The sequence below is a fragment of the Quercus suber genome, unplaced genomic scaffold (genome assembly GCF_002906115.3).
Source record: "Quercus suber isolate HL8 unplaced genomic scaffold, Cork oak 2.0 scaffold_118, whole genome shotgun sequence".
Classification (NCBI taxonomy): Eukaryota; Viridiplantae; Streptophyta; class Magnoliopsida; order Fagales; family Fagaceae; genus Quercus; species Quercus suber.
The window spans coordinates 993,337-1,016,214 of record NW_027069583.1 but is presented as its reverse complement, the minus strand read 5'-3'; the positions used below and the strand labels follow the sequence as shown (position 1 = coordinate 1,016,214).

At 34.7% G+C, this 22,878-nt stretch overlaps 2 protein-coding genes and 1 pseudogene across 2 annotated transcripts; all 3 read right to left on the bottom strand.

Moving 5' to 3' along the window:
* Positions 1 to 1,712: 1,712 nt before the first annotated feature.
* Positions 1,713 to 3,819, bottom strand: LOC136068498 (uncharacterized). The gene is made up of 3 exons (XM_065775702.1): positions 3,785 to 3,819; positions 2,415 to 2,589; positions 1,713 to 2,128 (listed from the first exon to the last, which is right to left on the bottom strand). The coding sequence occupies exons 1-3, from the start codon at positions 3,817 to 3,819 to the stop codon at positions 1,997 to 1,999; spliced, it is 342 nt and encodes a 113-aa protein (XP_065631774.1). The 3' UTR covers positions 1,713 to 1,996.
* A 12,373-nt stretch (positions 3,820 to 16,192) lies between these two features.
* LOC112019100 (uncharacterized) lies at positions 16,193 to 18,140 on the bottom strand. Its single transcript, XM_065775737.1, has 2 exons — positions 16,845 to 18,140; positions 16,193 to 16,746 (listed from the first exon to the last, which is right to left on the bottom strand). Exons 1-2 carry the CDS (start codon positions 17,286 to 17,288, stop codon positions 16,279 to 16,281), a joined length of 912 nt encoding a protein of 303 aa, XP_065631809.1. The 5' UTR covers positions 17,289 to 18,140; the 3' UTR covers positions 16,193 to 16,278.
* Positions 18,141 to 21,595: 3,455 nt separating this feature from the next.
* Positions 21,596 to 22,462, bottom strand: LOC112019093 (loganic acid O-methyltransferase-like; annotated as a pseudogene).
* Positions 22,463 to 22,878: the final 416 nt, after the last annotated feature.

Below are 22,878 nucleotides of genomic sequence, written 5' to 3'. Positions count from 1 at the left end.
AAGCCTCGAAAGCTGAATCAGCAAATCAGTAAAACAAGTCATCCAAGGCCAGAAAAGTAAAACAATGGAGCAATGAAAATGGTCATCAAAGTTTGAAAAACTGAATCAGCATAGGGGTTGAGCCAGCCATCAAAAATCTAAAAATTGCATTAGCATAGGCTTCGAGCAAGTCAAAGTCCCAAGAAGTAAGAATTGAACTAACAGCACATGGGCTCTTTTTTTTTTTTTTTTTTTTTTTAGAAAGTGACAAGTTGACAATTAAAGTTGTGAAAATGGTTGTGGTACATTGGTACCAGACTTACTGATCAGTTACCCATTTGGAAAATTGGAATGAAATGCATTATTACTTTCACCACACTGCCCCCACCATCTTTAAGCACTGCTTGCTTGCTGTAACGTAGCTTCCTCAATTTCCCAGACTTCAAGGCCAAGCAAAAGACATCCTCCGTAGACTTAGTGGTACTGATATCATTGGCTGACCTACATCATTATACGTAGTTGCCTAGTTTGTTTACCTTCTAAATTGATACGGAAATGATTTATTACTTTTTTTGTTTTTTTTTGGAAAAAAATGATGACATTTTGGATAATCAGCCAGTTTATGTGCAATTTTCAAGCCCGACACACATGGTATGTGTATGACAAATGAAATGGGATTAGAGTTAACAGACTATGGGACTTCTTAAAGGGTCAGGGTTAATGGTTGCCATGTTATTTGCAACATTATTCTATTGCCTATTGAATCATTAATGATAAACTGTCAGTTCTTTTCGAGATGGGAGGGCTTTTGTTATAAATCTTTATCATTATAGGGCACATGATGCCTTTAAAATTTAGGTCATTACCACAGAATGGGTTTCACATGAGAGAGAGGTCTTAAGTCTTAACAATTCGACTTATGCTACTTTTCCATTATATAACTTCTTTGATAAAAACAATGTGATTCACCATATTATTTACTCAAATAATTTTCTAAGCCATACTTAAGACGAATTAGGTGGTCCCTTGCCCTTGGAGACAAAGAAAACTTGTAAGAGCAGCTGAGACAAAGAGAAAAGGGTGTGTGCGCATGCTAGTGGGCAAGGATCGGTGCTCCCAAGTAGTTTAGAATGAGCAATTTTTTTAAGGCTTCTTGCTGGTTGCAACTTGAGTTGATCAATGCAATTGTCCAAGTGGGGACAAAGTGAGACCTAAGGCATCTCTTTGTTTTATATTTGTAATCTCTAGATTAAGTGGGCTAAATGTCTAGCTGGCAATGACACTACACTTATTATAACTATTAAAAGGAGAAAAAGGTTCGAATCCCCTGTTTCCACTATTATAACTACTAGATTATCAAAAAGAAGAGTAAAACTCAGTGCTAAAAGGGCTTCCTCTCAATTGCTATTGGTGTATAGATGACAAAAATGCTCCGTCCTACGCATGTTATCTTCCCTTGCTTGAAGAGGTAATGATGTGAGGGTGGATTCCTCTCAAGTCTCAACTACTATTGGTGTAGGGATGACAAATAGCCTTGCCTCACCAATGGTAACAAGGCTCTTGGTGAAAAAATTGAATCAGTAGATTTTTGGGCAATTTATTAAAAGCCTCGAAAGCTGAATCAGCAAATCAGTAAAACAAGTCATCCAAGGCCAGAAAAGTAAAACAATGGAGCAATGAAAATGGTCATCAAAGTTTGAAAAACTGAATCAGCATAGGGGTTGAGCCAGCCATCAAAAATCTAAAAATTGCATTAGCATAGGCTTCGAGCAAGTCAAAGTCCCAAGAAGTAAGAATTGAACTAACAGCACATGGGCTCAAGGCTTGAATCATGTTTTTCTCTCAGTGTAATGGGACCGATAATATAAAGCAATCACAATAGGTAATGTCAATGAGAATGAAAGAAGCTCTATAAATGTTTTATAAATAATATTAGCAAACCTTATGTTATTATCTATTTCTCTTTTCCTTAGGTGATGCAGCAATTCCATTTACTCAATAATTCAACAATTACCACTCACATAAGATGTATGGAAGATGGGCAAGCAACAGCAGCAACTTTCTGAGCACGCTGTGCTTCGCTCCTATAAAGCTCCTTCATTTCTTTTTTCACACACCTTGCTTCACGGCGTTCCTCCTTTACAGCAGCCTGCAAGCAGAAAAATCCAACGCCATTATAGTAGAAAGAGTAGAAATTAGAATATACCATCAAAACAAAGTAAACCCAGACATGATTTCTTAAAGCAACAGATGCTTGAATAGACAAAGTACTGACTGCAACTTATTTCCTTCTGAAACATGTTTTGTGATGGCAGTTTGCAGACAGGCAAAGGACCGAATTTTATTATATCAGCCAATATTGATAGATATTTCAATGTTTGAGGCACTGTTTATTCAAGAAATCACATAAGATGAAACAAGCAGCAAGGAAATACCTTCCGTTCTTTCTTCTCCTCCTTTGATTCCTGACCATTAGGTTTCCTCTTCTGCTGCTCCACTTTGTTGCTACCCACATCCTTCACTTTTTCTGCAGCAGGTTTTCTACTAGGAGGAAGAAAATCCACCGGAAGCTTCTGTTTTCCTTGAAGGGATATTACATGACTTGTTAGCCTACATTTTTTTTTTTTTTAATTCTTGATTGCGAGTAATAAAATTTGATTTTATCTTTTGTTGTGCTTTTGTTTTTGTTAAATTGCTGTCAAGACTCAAAACAATACAATTTATACCGTATTCTAAATCCATTGTTTGCAATACAATTTATAAAGTGTTTATTTTTTTTTAATGTTAGGACCATCCAACTTTCAACTATTTCAGTTATTGATAGAGGCATAAACCTCACTAAGCAAATGCATAAACTTTGAATTGGGACGAATAAAAAATTTTGACATTAAAAAAAATAAAATGTAAAAAGCCTCTAAACAAGTGTGTAGTGTGTTTGATAAGACTACATTATTATTTTCATTGTTTCTATTAACTTGTGGGATTTCCCACGTTGTAAACCATGCTCATGGTAGTGTTTGCTACTAGAGTAATTCACACAATATCCACAGCCTAAGAACCATAGGAAAGAACCCAAAGACATGATAAAATGATGGTGAGGAAGAAGATTTCCGTGAATTAAACAAATGAGAGAGGTTATGCCCTTTTGTAACCCATTCTCATGTAATCTATGTTACATGGGAATTAATCCCATTAAATGTGGCTAGTCAAAGGTCATGCCCTCTAATGGGTGATTGTCCAAATTCTGACGTCTCCCACTCGCATATAGTGGGCATGGCTCAACCACACATTTCTCATGCCATTGTCTTCTCTGTTCATGCTGGTTAATAGGCTATGCCACCATCAAGCACACTTGCAAAAAAAATTGGGAGCACTATACCAAATCTTATTAGAAAAGACCAGCGTAGCAACATCCTAAAGTATCTCATTATGCCCCACCCCAACTCATATGGCCACATCAGATTAAGCATCTCCCATCCCTCTTGAGTTCAACAACTCAGAGCTATGCTTAACCTCCACTAATATGATGTACCCACAGTTATGTTGCAACATCCAAGGAGCTACATGATTTGCCGGCAGTGAATACAAACAGAACATAGATGTGTACCAAATAGTCTTCCTTTCTCCATCATGCCACTTAGTTTTGGTCCATTCGCTTTGCCAACAATGCCCCTTTAGAACCCGCATCATCCATAGTTGTAGGCAACATGTCAAAGTAGCAGATACTAAAACCACTACCTTGTGACATGGTCAAAAGTCACATAGGGCATAAATAGGATCATACATGATGACCCATAAGACATACAATGAGGAAGCAGGGATTAATTCACTCACCTCCATTGTCAATCGAATAAGCACATGATGTATGAAATACATGTTACGGTGGAATTCTCTCAAGTAAGAGCGTATGTCTAAACCCAATACACCATACAGATCTTAGTCTAGTCACTACCAAAGTGCCTAACTCAAGTTCTCTATAAGCCTGCTAACCCATAGCATCTGAGAGGTCTCACATCTGGCTTGTCCAGGCTACATGATCATAAGAAAAAATCATGAACGGTCTCATTTTCATAATGGAGACCTCTCATCTCAATCCAATTTGAGGCGACCAATAAGTTGGTGTTATTCCTCTCCTTGCTCTTAAAGTGTCAAGATTTTTTTGCATGCTTCCCAAGCGCCAAAGAACACCATGTCTCATCTCTGCTTACTACTCGTGCATCGAAGGTGGTTGCTCGTGTGAGTGGGCCAAACAGAGCCAAAAGACATACCTTTACTCCATTGCTCCTAGCCACATGGTGCACGTGTGTACGTGTGAGTTGTCCACTAATATTCAAATCACGCCACAATGACATACCTAACATCATATGCATGAGAGAGGACAACTATTTACATCAATTGTCAACAATTTAACACACAACTCAAACCTGTGTACCAAGACCTTGTGTATGTACAATGATTAACCACCTATAACAAGCATGCGTAAAGCACAATACTCATTTGGCGGAGCATTCTCAACAAGTCCATAAATGATGAGAGAATCCAAAAAAGATACCACACCGCTAAGGACTCTAGAAATCACATTCACCATCTAGTGGCACTCTCCCACTAGGTCAAAGCATCACTCTCATATTTTTAGGGATGCTTAAAAGATTTATGAAAAACATTAGACTATGATGGGGTTATTAGTTTTTAAAGAAGAAACTTTTGACTTCAATATTTTAAATAAATAAATCAATTCCCCCACCTCACCGAATATATGAAGTGACTGTCTTACTTTTCCAATGTAATTCTAGATTCAATCCCAACATTCCGCTATGCTTAGGGTGCCATCCCATACAGTGTTCACATTACGCATATCATCTCTATCAGGACATGAAGTAAGGATGTAGGCATTAAAATACATTACCTCCAAATGGAAATGCAAAATGCCATTATCCACTTAATTTCACCACCTGCAATCTTTCCCATGCATAGCATCCACTAGCGAGATGTAAGGAAGATTCACCACTAATTTGCCACGAAGCACAAAGTGCTTGACTCATTACAAGTAAGTGTCTTCAGTCCCTCATGGGGAATCCCTATGGACTCCCAAAAAAAACAAGAGGCTCAAGTAGACATTTTAAGCAATCCACAGCTTCAAACTCTACGAGATTAAGGCGGACCATCACATATATAAGTGGTGAGAGAACTAATGTCCTTAACTAATGCGTTAATATGGAAACTAGATAACCATATGCCTCTCTATATCTCTAATTGACTTCATTTATCAAGGAGATGATTTTCCCAAGCAAGGTGGTCCTACAGACATACTCAAGCTATCTTACCCATCATCATATGCCTATGCCTAGTGCTTTCTTGCAAACCAAGGAATTAAATCCTTCCACTCCAATCAGTTGCATTGATTTAGCAAAGTATATAGAGGCAAGGAAAAAAACACAACCAAATGCTATAATTGAAACCAAAACCATGGTAACTATGTCCAAGAAACCTCTTAATGAAAAATCATTATGACCCAAATAAGATATAATCTATAATGTACATAAAAGCATAGTCTTGACTTTTGTTGATTTCTTTATAGATAACACATAAGTTTTGAAAGCCCAAATTTTTCTTTGCCATTCTTCTAATATATGTTTTGAAAGCCCAAATTGATTCATTAGCCAATTAAATTTAATATTCAACTCATCAAAATCAAGACCTTATACTTTCCACTTAAAAAAAAAAATAACAAATCAAACTCTCTTTAGGCTAAGATGCTTATTTCAACATAAACAAACAAACTAAAGAGTATCAAAAATATGGAAGTATATAACTAATTCAATGAATCCATGAATAGTGGAGAGCCAAAAACCCAACCCTTCCATGGCTTTTATATCATAAGAAAGCACATGATTTTGATTTTGATTTTGATTTTTTTTTTTTTTTTTTTTTTTTTTTTTTTTTAGAGAGAGAGACAGCAGAGGATGTGCGAGTTGGTTTGAGTGGAGCAGGGTTTGCTAAACTCTTTTATTATATGCAAAAATAAACCTATGATGCACGGGTACGGATATGGGTATTGGTACAATACAGGTACAAGTAAAGGGGATACAACATTTTTTCAAATGCTTAGAATACGATATGTCAGGGATACAACAATTATTTAATTAATTAGTATTTATTTTTAGGCATATTTAAATAATTTTGGACATAAATTTTGTTTAGGTTTTAAAATTAAGTAGCTACAATATCATGTTTGAAAATCTAGTATACAAGATTTTTTAAGAAAAAATTATATATAAAAAAATAATAAAAATTATATAAAAGGCTGCAACAGTGCAACATAATAAAAAAGTATACCGAGTTTTTATTTTATGCTTTAAAATGTTTATATTCAACTTTCAATATCCATTGAGACTGCCATGATGATGGTGCGGTTTTTTTAAGGGAAAAAAAGAAATAAATAATATCCGTGCATCCCAGAAATAAAACCAATTGGGCTCCAGAAATAAAAAAATGCAAATATAAAGTTAAAATTTCATAAAACAAACATGAATTCTAATATCAAACTCCAAATAAATAATATAACATGCAACAAAGAAAACCAAAAAAGAAAAAGAAAAAGAAAAGATACTATAACAGCTAAATATACAAATAAAACAGTAATTAAATGACATTATAACCCAGAAATTAATACTGAAAACTGAAGAAGCATACCTTCCTCATAAACTTTTTTAATTTGATAAGATCATACCTTGCTCAGAAACCTTGAAAAATGAACAAAATTTAAATAGATTAGTAAACCAAAGGGCCAAGCTGGACACAAAAACCCAATTTCATTCCCACTAACAAATAAGAGAACAGGTAAGGGGGAAAATCAAAAAATTAAAGTAAACACATCACCTACCATTTTTAAAACTCCAAGTGACAAAGAATGGCAACCCCCTACTAAGCAACATTTTTGCCAAAGATTGCATATTGTGACACATCAAATAATATATTATGACTATGAAATTGAAATCTGCTGTCAACACTACAAAACTTTTTTTCTTAAAAAAAAAAACCTTCAAATTTAACAAAGACATTTAACAAAGTGCTGACATTAATAATTCCACTAACATCAGTATCACAGGAGAGAAGAAATAGAAACTGACTATAACATAAATGTTTATGATGAAATAAATGAAACTAACGTTAGTATTACAGCAAAGATATTGAAGGAGAGAAGAAACAAAAACTGATTATAACATCGATATTTCTGATGTAATCCAAACATTAGAAGCTGCATTTGCCTGATAAAAAAGAAGGAATGACAAAATTTACTAAAGTTTTTTTTAATGACCTTCCATTCAAGTTAAATATTACTATAACCACTAAATCATGCGCATTTCTCTTAGATGCAAATGCCATATTTTTTAAAGAAAGTACAGTAGAGCATTACCAAAAATTGTGAAAGCCTAAAGACATAAGACATAAACAACAGTAAATGGGATATAAAGACTAAGACATAATCATAAATTAAAAAGGTTATCGATGTTCAATATAAAATTTTTTAGAAACAATAAGGGAAAAAAAAAAAAATCAATAGGATATTGCTGAGAAAACCAAAGAGAAACTTGATCTCAACCTTACATCACTCCAACAAATTGTTTTAACTCGTATCTTTATTCAAAAATGAAACCTCTAAACTTTAGGAAAAGAATATTGATATCTAGAGATACAAGAGAGTATGGCCTTTGAAACCCTATCTATTGAAGATAAAAGGAAGCTTATGTTTGAAGCATGCAAATGTTAATCTTAATAGACTGCCTCGAAAAAAACAAAAGACTCAAAATATTGACCAAAGCTCCAAAAGGCATATGAGTGGTAACAATTCATGACCTTAAGTTTAGGTATTTTCCAATGAGATAAAGTACTTAGAAATTGTCATAACTGCAGAATAGCAAGACAAAAAGATACCAGGACAAACATGTTGTCTTTTTCTCAAAACTATACATTGACAATGAAGAAGAACATACAAGAATCAGCACAACAGAGTTTGGCAAACCAAGAGACCTAAACACAGAAAGGCATTGACATCCAATATAGCAAGAAGGGCTTGCCGAGGCCACAAAGGCAATCAAATAAGCTACCTACCATTGAAGAAATGCCACAAAACTTATTCCAGCATTTTTTTGAACAATTGACTTACCTTCATTTTATAAATTGAAATATAAAATTTATGGAAACAATTATTAGAATTAAAAGGATCATTACCTCCATCATAACAGCTCCTTTAATGCAAATAAAGATCAAATTCGGTAGCATATACATTTGGGTGAAGAGTGTTTTCTTGTAGTATGGATTGTTATATTACTTTGTATTAGACTACTTGCAAAAAAAAATGTATGTCCATATCTAATGCCACTGTGTGAATTTGTAAGAGCAATGACAATTAGATATTAATAATAAAATATAGAGAGGATAACTTATGCAAAAAAAAATAAAAAAATTTAACTGAAAATGTAAAAGACATAACGACATTCGTTCTTAACATTTTTTTATACCGACACTGGTCTCTGGATATTTTTGTTTAGTAATCAGCTAGTAACACAAATGAAAAATAAATTCAGTAAAAATTAACTGTAAGAGAAGAGAGCCCTATGTAGAAATTAAATCAGTAATTCTTCTTAAAGTATAATCAATGGTCTTACAAGCAAGAGAGCCCTATGTAGAATGAAATAGTTGAAAAGTGAAGTTAAAGATATTAGATAAACTCAAATAAAGACATTCATAATTACAAACTTTGATTTGCAATAGCGTACTACTATGTGCATGTTCATAAGCATATAATTTAGTATCTCATAACAGAACATAACATTTCAACAAAGTTGATGCACAGTTCAAGATAAAATCCATTAAAATCAGAAGCACAATCATACCATTACTACTACAATAGGCTGACAGCAAGAATTGGCTCACAAGTTATGATAGGTTCACAAAAAACTATCCTCATGAGTTGCAAGCTGTTGACTTTGCAAAGGAAAGCTGATGGACAACAGGCTAAGCTGAAGAATTTAGGAATAAACACAGCAACAAGTGAGAAACAGAATATATGATACAGATTTGGGCATGTAGACACATAATATGGTTATCAGTACCCTAAGAAATATTTCATCTTCTGGATTGAATGAAACAAAAATTTGAAGGTCTACATGCACTATACAGCAAATACAAGTTTGAACAATATAAAAGCAAAATTACAATAAAATAAGTGAACAAGAAATATGGTATAGTTTATTCCAAAGCAAAAAGATAGAAAAAAGGACATTTGAGAGAATATACCAATTTTAGATTATTTTGCACTAGCTTAGAATAGGAGCCAAAAGTTTTTCTTAAAATTTGGAACATGGTGAATCCTGGACCACTCTTTGCTGTAGTACATGACCACTATTTTGGAAATGAAGGATAACCAAAATTTGAGAAGTATATGAACAACAAATTTAGTAAATAGCAAACTAAATTGAAAGTAAGAAAAAGAACCGACAAGAAAGGATTCATAAAAGGTTTGTGAAATAAGGAAATCAAATGAGAGGCAGATGAGAATCAAAGAACTCACAAATTCAATGAAACAATTGCATTGGAACCAAGTGCTACCTGCGGCTTACAACATTGATACAATGATATCAGAATATCAAGATGGAATATATTCTAAGTAAAAAATTAGAAAATGTCGTAGGGAAAGTAGGAGGGAAGAGTGGGCAATTCGCATGAATGATATATTCTTATGGGATTAAATTAGTATTTCATCTATTAGAAGAGAAAAGAGGATTTGAGAAAACTTAGCAAACTTATAAACTTCCATTATCTTGGGACTAGATAAAAACTCCCTAAATTAATTAAAATTTTCCTTCTGCTGCACATAATAGACATGTTGTCCCAAGTGACTGCACATTGAGACAACAAATTTATTGGCTTATAAGATGGCCAAAAAATATATATATTAGAGCCATCAACACCTTCAGTGCTGCCTGAAATTTTATTTAAACTGACTGCATGAACCAGTAAAACTGACCTCCCAATCCAACATGAAAACAAATATCAGCAAGACCTTCACTCACAATATCTCATTCCTATAAAACTCAACTCCATTTTCCCACAATTAACTCCACTCCTATAAACATAGCAATTATGACCCAGCCGAAAATCAACAAAATCTATTGCCAAGAACTGATCGATGAAATATTACAGTATAAAGTCAAGAAATACAAGGCAAGGCTATTTGAAATCAATAAGTGAAGGTTTCAGGAATGAGCAGGTGGACTTCGGGCTCTAATAGTAATTAATCCAATATTTAATAGGTAATAATTTGATGAAAGAAAATTGGCTAGTAATCAGAAATTTGAAAAGAAAAAAAAGGCAATTGCTAACAATCAGATAAAAATTTAATTACTATACTTTTAGCAACTATTTAAGTGTTTGTGATAATTTGCAGAGGCACAAAGTTAAGTAGAACCAAGCCAAATGGCAGCAATCACAAAAATTTTAATTATATTGTGCTTTTAGTGAATTTTCGCAAATTACTGCAGATAAGTTCAAATATTGAATATTGAACTATCGTTTTCTTTCAAAAAAAAAAAAAAGTTCAAATATTGAAGAAGAAGAGTTGAATTTTTAAGTGTTGCCACGATGGTTGGTGAGTTTAATTTCTACTATTATTTCAGAAGCCATTAAACCAAGTTGCAGCATTTATATATTTCATCAATGGCATCCAATTTAGTATTCATACCAGGAATACTCTCACCAATTACGAATAGAAGAGGATATAGGTTAAGTATGAGTAGACATGTTGACAATTTAACTGAATTTTGTTTAGTAAACGACCAATAATGAAGTAAATTATGTACGCATAATTCAAATGGTAAGAGAAAGAAAACACGAAGAGCCTTGGCATCAGTTGTCATCAAGTAAATTATTTTCCCAGTCACATTCTTCATAGAAATAAGAGCAATCTGGCCACCTTCAAAAGGTAAAAACCATATATAGATATATTAGAACCATCACCACTTTCATTGCTGCCTAAAAATTTAATATAAATTTTGCTCACACTAGTAGAACTGGGGATAAATTACCTATCTTTTCAAATTTATACTTAACTCTAGATACATTAAAAAATACATTAAAATCAGAAGCACATTTGTACCATTACTACTATGATAGGCAGACAGTAAGATTTGGCTCACAAGTTATGATAGGTTGACAAAAAACTAACCTCATGAGTTGCAAGCTGTTGAGTTTGCAAAGGAAAGCTGAAGGACCACAGACTAAGCTGAAGCATTAGGGAATAAATACAGCAACAAGAGAGACACAATATATGATACAGATTTGGGAATGTAGAGACATAATATGGTTATCAGTACCCTATGAAAAATTTCATCTTTTGACTGTGTATAGATTATTTCCTCATCACTGTCATTAGGAGATGCTTGCAATTCACCCTAATATTAAACGAAGTTTCTTGAAGGCAAGAAGCCAAAAAACATGAGAAACCACAAAAACTGAATATTATCAACTCAATAACAGAATAGCACAAGAAGGAAAAAAGCATTATCATAAAATGTGTCAAACGAAAATCTTAAAATAAACTACATCAAGAAACTCATGTAACATTAACCTAGCTCCCCATATATCATTGAATTAACTAAAAAACATATACTCATAATTGAATCAAGTAAAAAACATATACCTAGCTTCATTCTGTATTGGATATGGTGAAAAGGAAAGATAATCAGGGTTCAAAATAGGTCTGAACAATCAACTCATGTTTGGGTTTGGAATTGTTATATTCATTGTACATTTGCTTATTAATGTCAATATAAAAAATTATGTTCAAAAGCAGTGGAATAGATACATTGTCATAGTGTTAGTTAGGAGACCTCCTCTACCCTGTCACTAACAAAACTGTTCTGGGGCATAAAATCAGTTTACGAGTACTCTTATGATTAAATGATCTTAATACAAGTTACAGATATCCACCTCAAAATTCTAAATGGCCCCCTACTGTTCAAATCGCTCTCAAGTTAATAGAGACTTATTGCACAAAAGTGCCACAAAATCCGAAAAGAAAGACAACAACAATCAAAGCTCTATGCAGCTTTTTCCATCTTATGCATCTTAATTTGTTCTTAATTGAGAGCAATTGAAATGACAGGGGACTATGTGAAACTCTGAGACACATTAGGAGATATTAGCAATTGACCCTAATATTAAATCAAAGGCAAGATACCAAAGAGATCTAGCTCAATTGGCACTTCCTCCCCTAAAAAGTGTCAGGTGGAGGGTGAGGTCATGGGCTCAAGACCCATTGTGTGCGTGTAACATACCAATCAGAAAACGAACTAAAATAAATTTTATTTAAAGTAAAGATAACAGTGGAGTGGGGGGCTCTAGTTTTTAAGTAAACAAGCTTTTAAATCCCAAACCAACAACTGGTTATTGATCCAAAACAAAGAAACCAGTTGCACCATGACCATTTGGAAAGAATCTGCCTAAAAATTCTAAAACCTAAGAACAAAATCACTATAACAGCACATAAAATTACTTAAAGAACCATTCAAGACAGAAACATTTGGCTTACTGATCCTCTTTTGAATAATTAAGATGTTAGGGGATTGGACAAAGTCAGCAAATTAGGTTTACACATTTATTGTGCACCATCTTTGAATGGTAGAGGAAAATCATAATTTTTTATTATTTTGATAAGTAAGAAAGAAAGAGGAAATTATAATATTAAACTTAGATTTGGCTCACATGACAATTAGTTAGCAACATCCTAGTTAGAAATAACTAATAAGTCAAATAACAACCAGACATCATTGAAACCATAACAATTCTAAACCAATCTACTAATCAATTAAAAATTTAATTAAGGAAAAAAACATAATATATATATTAGAGCCATCAACACCTTCAGTGCTGCCTGAAATTTTATTTAAACTGACTGCATGAACCAGTAAAACTGACCTCCCAATCCAACATGAAAACAAATATCAGCAAGACCTTCACTCACAATATCTCATTCCTATAAAACTCAACTCCATTTTCCCACAATTAACTCCACTCCTATAAACATAGCAATTATGACCCAGCCGAAAATCAACAAAATCTATTGCCAAGAACTGATCGATGAAATATTACAGTATAAAGTCAAGAAATACAAGGCAAGGCTATTTGAAATCAATAAGTGAAGGTTTCAGGAATGAGCAGGTGGACTTCGGGCTCTAATAGTAATTAATCCAATATTTAATAGGTAATAATTTGATGAAAGAAAATTGGCTAGTAATCAGAAATTTGAAAAGAAAAAAAAGGCAATTGCTAACAATCAGATAAAATGGAATATATTCAAAGTAAAAAGTTAGAAAATGTTGTAGGAAAAGTGAGAGGGAAGAGTGGACAATTAGCATGAATGATATATACATATTGGATTAAATTAGTGCTTCATATATTAGAAGAGAGAGAGGATTTGAGAAAACTTAGCAATCTTATAAACTTCCATTATCTTGGGACTAGATAATAACTCCCAAAAAGTTAATTAAAATTTTTCTTCGGCTGAACATAATAGACATGCTGTCCCTAGTGACTGCACATTGAGGCAACAAATTTATTGACTTATAAGATAGCCAAAAATTTGGGAAAACCAATGAGTTTTATTATCCTCTTCCATCTGTTTCACACCGAAGTTATCCAAGAACATACATAATGATGCAGCCACCCTCTATCCTTAGGACTGACAACCAGCCAGCCAACCTTTCTGGCCTCTTAGGACTGCCAGCAGCCCCTTATTTTGACTTCTCATATCTGCTATGTATCCTCATTAATTACAGCTTTGACCTATGTAACTATTAGCTACTTTATTTCCTAACAGTTAAAGATTATAAATAGGCTAGCTATTTAAGAGTAAAATCAGTTTTTGATGTGAATATAATTCAGTTTCAGACCTGGACAGAAACTTGTTTCTCCAGTTTCTCGGTAATTCCAGCTTCAATTCTTAATTTTAATGCAATTCTAGTTCAAGTTCTTAATCAACTGATCTTGATTTCCATCATTTGGTATCAGAGCATAGATTTGGTCCTCTTTTTTCCCTACCACTTTGATCATTTGAGCCCTAGATTTCCTTGTGTTTCTTTTTTTTCTCCCTTCATTCAAGATCCTAGAATTTAGATCTAGGTTCCTTGTGACAATCAAATCTGTGGTTGTTGCAAATATCACAGATTTGATCACTTGTGTTGTAACTTCTATTTACAATTTTTTTCAAAGATTGTGAAGCTTCTAATGGCTCAAGGAAGGAGAGGAAGGATAGGCGGAATAAGGGGGAATCAAATGAATGTTGGGGAAGGAGTTGAAGCCAACCCTCCAGTGGGAAGAAATGTTGGACAGAATCAAAACATAGAGAGAGAAGACATGATTGCTGAATTAAGGAGACAAATTGCGGCACTTGTGGAGGTGGTGCAGTGTATGCAGCCTCCTCATGAGATTACCGATGTGTCCGATGACTCTCATTCTCATTTTGAGAACCCTTTGGGAGCTCCTCCAAGGGGTAGGCCTTATGTGGAAAGAAATGAGCCAAGGCTTGACTACAACTTCAAGGTTGAAATTTCAGAATTTCAAGGGAGTCTCAAACCGGAAGACTTTGTAGATTGGCTTAACACCGTTGAAAGGGTGTTCGATTATTATGAAGTTCTAGATGAAAAGAAAGTGAAGCTAGTCGCTATTCGCCTAAAAGGGAGAGCTTCTGCTTGGTGGGAACAATTGCAAATTTCTCGCCAAAGAAGTTGTAAAGTCAAGATCAAGAGTTGGGAGAAGATGAAGAAAAAGCTCCGTGAGCAATTTCTTCCTTTCAACTACACCCAATCACTCTACAAATACCTACACAACTTTAAGCAAGAGGGAAGTGTAGAGGAGTATACGGAGGCGTTTCACCAACTTGTAGTTTGTTTCTCCAGTTTCTCTGTAATTCCAGCTTTAATTCTTAATTTTAATGCAATTCTAGTTCAAGTTCTCAATCAATTGATCTTGATTTCCATCAGTTGGAACCCATGTATGAAATAACATAAATGAGCTAGTGATATGATAAAGCTTCAAATCCCCTAGGAAGCAAATTATCTGCACGGATGTCATCTAACTCACATAATAATCAAGGTGCAAACACACTTAAAGGGAGTGCATGATTTCTAACACCAACGAATTGGGCTCAGCTCCCAAACTATATGTGAACTGCCTCAAATGACTCAGCATCAGCTCATCCACCTTCCTCAACTCCTCTCAACACGCACACAGACAAACTGTTATATATCTATCTAAGATGACCTGCAAATATACTTATCAATTTTTTTAGCACCTTCTTCCTTATAGATTAAAGCTAAACCTTAAACAGAATTTTTTTTTTTTTTGGGAATCGATTGCTTCTTTTCTTGTTTTCTATTGAAGAACTATTAGGCACAAGACGTTAATATTTGAAATTATGCAATGAATTAGCACACACCCAAAAGACTTTGAACGTACAATATGACTAGTTGTAGTCCCATCAATATTATCAGCAAAGTCACATAATGTATGCGCACCACCTCAGACAATCAGAATCAGGAATCACTATGTTATTAAATGCTTTACAATCTAAGGCTAAAGAAAATTTAAACTTTCAAGTTGTTGATGAGAAGAATTATGTAGAAAAGCCAAAAAGAAGTTCCAAACATAGATTTATAACAATGTGCTTACAGAGAAATTTAGAAAACAAACAATTTTATAAATCAGAGGAAAGAATAGGAATTAAAACAACATAGCACATTGGAATGCGTCCAGAAATAAAGTGATCCAACTGGCATTTAGTGAATTGAGCCTAGAAACTATCTTTTAGGGTTGGGAAACTTAAATAGTTAATTTTGATACTGTTTTTTTCCTGGGGCTACATGGAAGGGCTTCTTAATTGTACCATGTGATACATAAAGTCCATTATCGAGAAGACGTCACAATTGGAATGCCATTGGGTCGAGCAATGGATCAAATGATCAGAGCGGTTTATGATATGTGTTATGCTATCTTATTGTACCATCTTCTTCAGTTTTTCCTTTTATTCAATATACATATTGGACCATCTTGTTTTAGTATGTCATATGTATTGTGCGCACTACTATTTATCTCTTCTTTGGCAAACTTAGTTTTAGACTTAGCTTACACTGATCATGCATCCTCAAGTCTAATATAACAAATGAGAAATTCAACATTTTAACACGACCCAAATATGCAATCATCTAGAAAAATAAAGAACAAAACAAGAAAAAGTAAAAATTACAATGAAAAACAGGAAAAGAAACTCACTAGATCAAATTGCTCATCCAAAAGACGAGGGGCCCGGGGCTTGTCGCCAACAATTTCATCTCCTTCTTTCACCAGCTGATTTCCAACTCCATTCTGAAACACAAGGCTACCCACAACTTCTTGTTGGCCCGAAGCACCGGCTTTATCAACCTCATTTTCGGGTTTTTCCTCAACTATATTCAATCTGTTATCCACCTCTTCATCCTCATCCTCTTCTCCTTCTTCCGCAAAGTTTGCCTGAACAACAAAATCCTCTTCCAAGTCCTCATCATCGGAAGCAAACCGCAACAAATCACTATCATCAAGCAATGCAGCAACTTCAGGATCAACAGCTTTCTGAAGCCTCACACCGACGGTCTTAGAGGCAACACTGAAAATCGATTTTTCATTGGAATCAGCATCCCCTTCAGAAATCCGTACTCTCGAAGCATCATATGCCTAAACAAAACAACAACACACATTCACATCAAGCTTATTCCAAAAAAAATTTCTCAGCATCCAAACATAGTAGAAAGAAAAACAAAACCTAATCCAACCTTGACGTCCCGAGGAAGCTCCTCAAGCTTCGCCTTCGGATTCTGATAATACGCGGAGCCACCACCAGTGTTCTTAATCTCCCGCAAGTGCTTCAGATAATTGTAACCGTCATCCGGAAACCCTAGCTCCAAAATCTCCTTCCTCACGTTCTCCAGCAACGGTTTCCTCGCCGGCCCCGCCGCCGGAGTCCCGAAAACCCGATCATCGGCCTCGTTATCATTGTTATCCTCTGGCGCATCCGCGAATATCGAATCGGAATCACCTTCGCCTTCGTCTTCGTACTCGCCGGAGCCGGCAAAGACGGAGACAGGGTTATTGTCGATGCGGACGAAGACTCGGTCATTACCAGGTGAGTCGTCGTAAATGGGATCGGACGAGTCGCGGGCGATTAATTGGAACGTTGCGGATTTCTTTTTGTCGATGAATTTCTTTTTCCTGCCCATTTTTTTTTTTAAGTGAAATCTCTGATTGTTTCGATGTAAAATATTTTACATGTAAAATATTTTCATTGAAAACATTTTCAAGGGTTTGGCAAGATTAGACCTTTGAAAATGTAAATAGCCACCTGCCTCCAAATACAAGCACACCACCACTACTGACCACCTGGGAAAAAAAAAAGCCACCACCGCCCTGCCGCCACCAAAATCTAGTGACTACACACCACCACAACAACAACCACCAACAGGAAGCAACAATCCCAAATGTAAACAAAAATTCCAAAATCAAAGATCAATGAAACACACTCTTATTCAGCCACCATCAAAACCCACGAACCACCACAACTATAGTAGTCGTTCCGGCCACCAACCTCAAAACCAAACCTGAAAACACCAAACCCAGCCCACCAAAATCCAACACCAATGACCCAGCCCACTAAAACCCATCACTGACGACCCACCCCACCACCGAGAGGGACACTGGCACTCAGATCTGACGACGATCCACCCCACTACAAACCTTATCACCGATCGGCACCACAAAAGAGGCAGCGGTCGTCGATGGGTGGTGCTGCTGGTGGGTAGCACTGGTCGGTGAGTGGCTCCGGTAGGTGGGTGGCGCCGCTGTTGGGTTGCGCTGGTCAGTGGGTGGCGCCACCAGGTTTTGGGAGAGAAGGTTTAGGTTGAGAAGGAGAGAAAATTGAGAGAGAGAGAAGAGATAGCGGGAAAGGGAGAGAATAGATAGCTTGAGAGTTGTCGGGTGAGAGTTAAAGAGAAATTGTAAAATATTATCAAAATTTTAAATGTAAAATATATTTTACACAAATTTGCTTGAGTTGATTTAGCTGATTAAAAATATTTAATTAATTTATGAGAGAATATTTTCTTACAAATATTTTACGTCAAAACAAATAAAGCACAACGTAAATTGAAAGCAGCTGGGTGAGATTGAGAATGAATTGAATAAACCCTAGCTGTTGATCTGTCTAAAGAGTAAATTAAAATGACTGTCGTTTTCTTAAAAAAAAAAAAAATTAAAAATTGTCGTTTTGTTAAGAAGATAAAGAAATAAAAAAGGTTTCCACTGTCGGGTCTTGATTCTTGAACCCAAGTCTCTCGGATGAGAGACGAGCATCCTAACCAACTAGACTACAACGGAGTGTTTAAAGCTAAATATAAAAACATGATATATATATATATAGGTAGTCGGTCTGAACCCAAATACACTTCCAAACGTAAACTTTACTTTATTTCTAAGCTAGTTGACCTTATAATAAATTTTACACAATACTTGTATGATAACTAACTATTATGGTTTAACCTAACAGCCTAAATTCATGACATATTAGGGATATGGTTAGAGACTACATTGGATCATAAGCTAATTGTAAACTAACCATAAGACTTTGTACAAGTTATAATATGTATTACATGTACTACAAAAATACAAGTTGTATAAAGTCATATAAGTATATTGAATATAAATTGATATTTTTTATCCCCCTCAAACTCAAAGTGCCCATGTAAGCGTAAAGACAACTTGAGTTTGAAATGCAAAATGTGGAATGTAATGTGTAAAATAGATGTTGATGACACTTTGTGGTATTGACCGGTGACAATCAATTGGAGGATGGTTATTATGGTCAACTAATGGTTGTACCGGTGACCATAATGATGAAATCAGCAAATGAAAGTGTTGTGGGTGGCTGAATGATAGTGACACCCATAATTGGAATAATGACATTGGTTGTGATTGTTCAACAATTGGTTCAAGGGTTTCATTATCATATACCCTTGTGAGGATTGTCTTTGATACCATATTATAATTTTTATGTGATTAAGAATGTGAGAGTGAAATTGAGACCTAAAATAAATATTAGCGTGATTCAGCTCGATAGCTTATATATACAATATCAAGCCTTAACAAACTTCACATTTACTATAAGTTATATAAGTAAATTGAATCTAAGCCGATGAGTTGTTGTGCAAAGAGACAAACAAAAAGGGGGGTTTTTGGGAGGAGGGCGGGGGGTGGGGGGGGTGACTTTTTGTTTATAATTGCAATCCTCGAGCTTGGGCTTCTCAAACCTTAGAAAAAAAAAACTTCCAAATCATCAGGCCAATTGTAAAAACTTCCAAACCTTACATAAACATTTATTATTTCTCACCTACCTTCAATCACATTTATTGCGATTAATATTGTCATCAACTTGCAGCCAAGACGTGTCTTCTTGAAAGTGTCCCATCGATTAAGCAAAGGAACTCATTCCAATAAAAAATTCTCACTTAATTAAAATTGCTAAATTAATAGTTAGTTTATGTTTGAAAAAATCTTTGACTCAGTAATTTTAAATAGGTGAGAGTCTTTTAATGAAATGGTAAACAAGTGTAATGCAAAATTGAAGGATGCCACGCCGACTCCAGGTGTATAGAAGATTTTCGTTTCCCACATAGGAAGTTACATCACGTGATGTCACGTGTCAAAGCTCCCGCGTGCGCACAGATAAATAGCCACTCCCATTTCATAATTCACTCATTCAACGAAGTTGGTGCAAATGCGATTTTGAAAAAGTAAAAGGCGGTTCGGTTAAGTACGAGAAATTATAGAGTTCTCTGGTAGACCACGTCATTTGTCCACCATTCCACTAAAAAACTTCCACTTGTTTAAAATTGCTGAATCAGTAATTAATTTCTATTAAAAAAAATTTTCTAACTAACAATTTTAAATAAGTGGAAGTTTTTTAGTGGAATGATGGACCATATCACTTGTCCACCATGTGCATCTTATAATTTCTCTTTAAGTACATATATTTGAATCAGTCACTTGCTTCCAATTTTCACTATTAAATACTGTGATATTCACATTCTAACTCTGAAGTTCAAATCGAAACAGATTAATGGTTGATTAGGGTTTCAATATTATTGAAGAGTCATGGAAATGGAGATTTCGGTATTGACGCCTTCACAGCGATACGCTGCAGCAGCTCTGTTTGCACTTGCAATTCACCAGTCTCAGCTCCACCAAACTCAACCTCTAAATAGTTTGGTCACTCTGGATGAGGAGTGGATTGAAGAAGGTGTAACTATAAGCGAAGGAAAAAACGCTTCGGTTTTCGAAGATCCTCATCTTTGGGTCCACGAGAAATCTGGCTTGCTTTGGCCTGTTTTCAAGTACTCTTTTTGTTGTTTCTTTCTTTTACTATATATCTATGCATTTTGTTATTTTTGTGAATAAATTAACAATTGTTAATATGTGAGATTTAAAAAACTGGGAGGTAGAGTGTAAACAAGTTCAAAATCAGGATCTTCTAGTAAATTTAATCATTTAACTAGTTTTAAAGATTGTTAGGTCAATAAGATTCCGTGATATATACAACAACAACAAAGCCTTAATAGGTATTCTATGATTGAACAATACTCTTGATCCGCTTCTCCACTTCATCTACCCTAATTTTATCCTATGATTCACATCCTTTTCAATCTCTCCATCTTTATAAATTATTAATCCAAGATATCAAAAGTTGTTGCAATACTTAATTAAAAGCCTTTAGATTCTAGAGCGTCTCGTCAAATTTCTAACTTGGCATTAACTCTACTTCTAGTTTCAACTTTCATCCACTGAAACTATATCATTTGCAAAGAGCATACACCAAGACAATATATATATATATATATATATATATTCAATTATATACATATATTTTAAATTCTTAGGAGTTTGTAATTCTAAGGATAGTTGGGAATTTTTGTATGAATATGGACAGGCATGCCCATATTCATACAATAGAATTTTAAATCAACTCATTTGGTTGAATATGGACAGGCATGCCTAAACAATAGAATTTTAAATCAACTCATTTGATTGAGATTAATTTGCAATGTCCTTCTTCATCCAAATTAGTGTTTTAGATTCGGGATAGATTATTGTGAAATCAAGATGTTGATTGTAGAAATTTGTAGGATGGATAAATGGCCATTGCTTTTATTAATTTATATACTAATTTGAATGGTAGACTTGACATTATAAATTAATTTCTAATTAGGATGTTGATTGTAACTTTTTGGAGTTTCATATGAATGATTGTAATTAACCCCAATTTTTTGTTTCTTGTTTCAAATTATTGAAAGTTATACCTTGGTTAGAATTTCCCAACAAAGGATTAATTACAACCATTCACAAATTTTGCGCACTAAACAAGTAGAATTTTAAATCAAGATGTACTATTTTTCACAATTAAGCATGATTTGTTATGATTGGTGCAAAATAAAAGTAATGTCATTAGTGAATCAAAGTAAAAACGACATTACTTTAATCACAACGTGTAATGACATTGTTTACTTACAGCTTTGGCCATATCCATTAGGCAAGATCCTAGAAGGTCCAACTCCGAACCACCAAATATGTCAGATTTGCTCATGTTATCAGGGACGGCAGGAATGAAAAGTGCTAGTAGCCCTCCAATCACAAGCTCTTGTGCTCTAGCAATTAGGAAGGACTCCATGTCCTTGGCAAATTGAGTTGCATGGGCCTCCTCAACTTCCTTTGGTGCATTTGTGTAGAAAATCCTTCCTTTATTCCAAGCAGGTGACCCTTCATCCATAACTTCTTTTGGGACATTTGACAGTCACTGTAGTGCATAAGAGGAATGAATAAAATGAAGAGATGCCTTGGGAAACAAGCGGCCGTAGAAAGAACCTGGTACCCCAGCTGCAAAGTATTGCCTATTGAGAGGGAGGGAGATGAAGAGAGTGTTGAAATCATTGGAGAATTGGTCATTGAAGAACTCCATAAATTTTGGGGTTTCAGTATTTTCTCCTTTCGATATGTATTTGAGTTCTATGGCTTCTATTATGTTTTTTACTGAGAAGAAAGTATTAGGTCTAGTAGAACAACCCAAGTCCGCAACACATATTGGGTTTAGAGACCCTGAAAGGGTGTTGATGTCAAAGTGATTGGCTATAGCCTCGTTGATCTTTTCTTTGGCAACTTCCACAACTCCTCCCTGCACAGCACAAGTGGTGATTATCATTTTTAATATTCATCATAATTAGAATCATGAAAATCATATAACAGTAGCAAATTTTGGAATGCAATTTGATTAGAAATAAACTTAAAATTTTGGGTTATTAGTTTCAAAACAATATCAAGTCCTGAAATTGTTATTTCCGCTATATTTTTGCGACAGAATTTAACGCATAAATACTCATCTTCTGTAATTATATTTCTTTATAAAATTCTTTCAGTTAACCATCCCCGAATTTTTTTTCTAAATAACAATAAATATTAAAAAAATTAGTTAGTTGTCACGTTGCAAAAGAATGTTGAAAACTAATATCTCAAGTGTCTAAAACTCAAGTTCCAATATAAAACTCAAGTTTTTAATTCTTGATTTGCATGTGGTGGTAGCTGAGGTGGAGGAAAAATCCACATAGAACTCGAGTTTTTAAAACTCGATTTCCTAGGTGGAACTCGAGTTTTAAAGACTCGAGTTCCATAAAGACATTTCACACCCCATAACAGACACGAAGGGACAACAAATCTGAACAACAAATCAGAAATCCCAAATCAGAAACACCTACATGAACCCAAATCTCC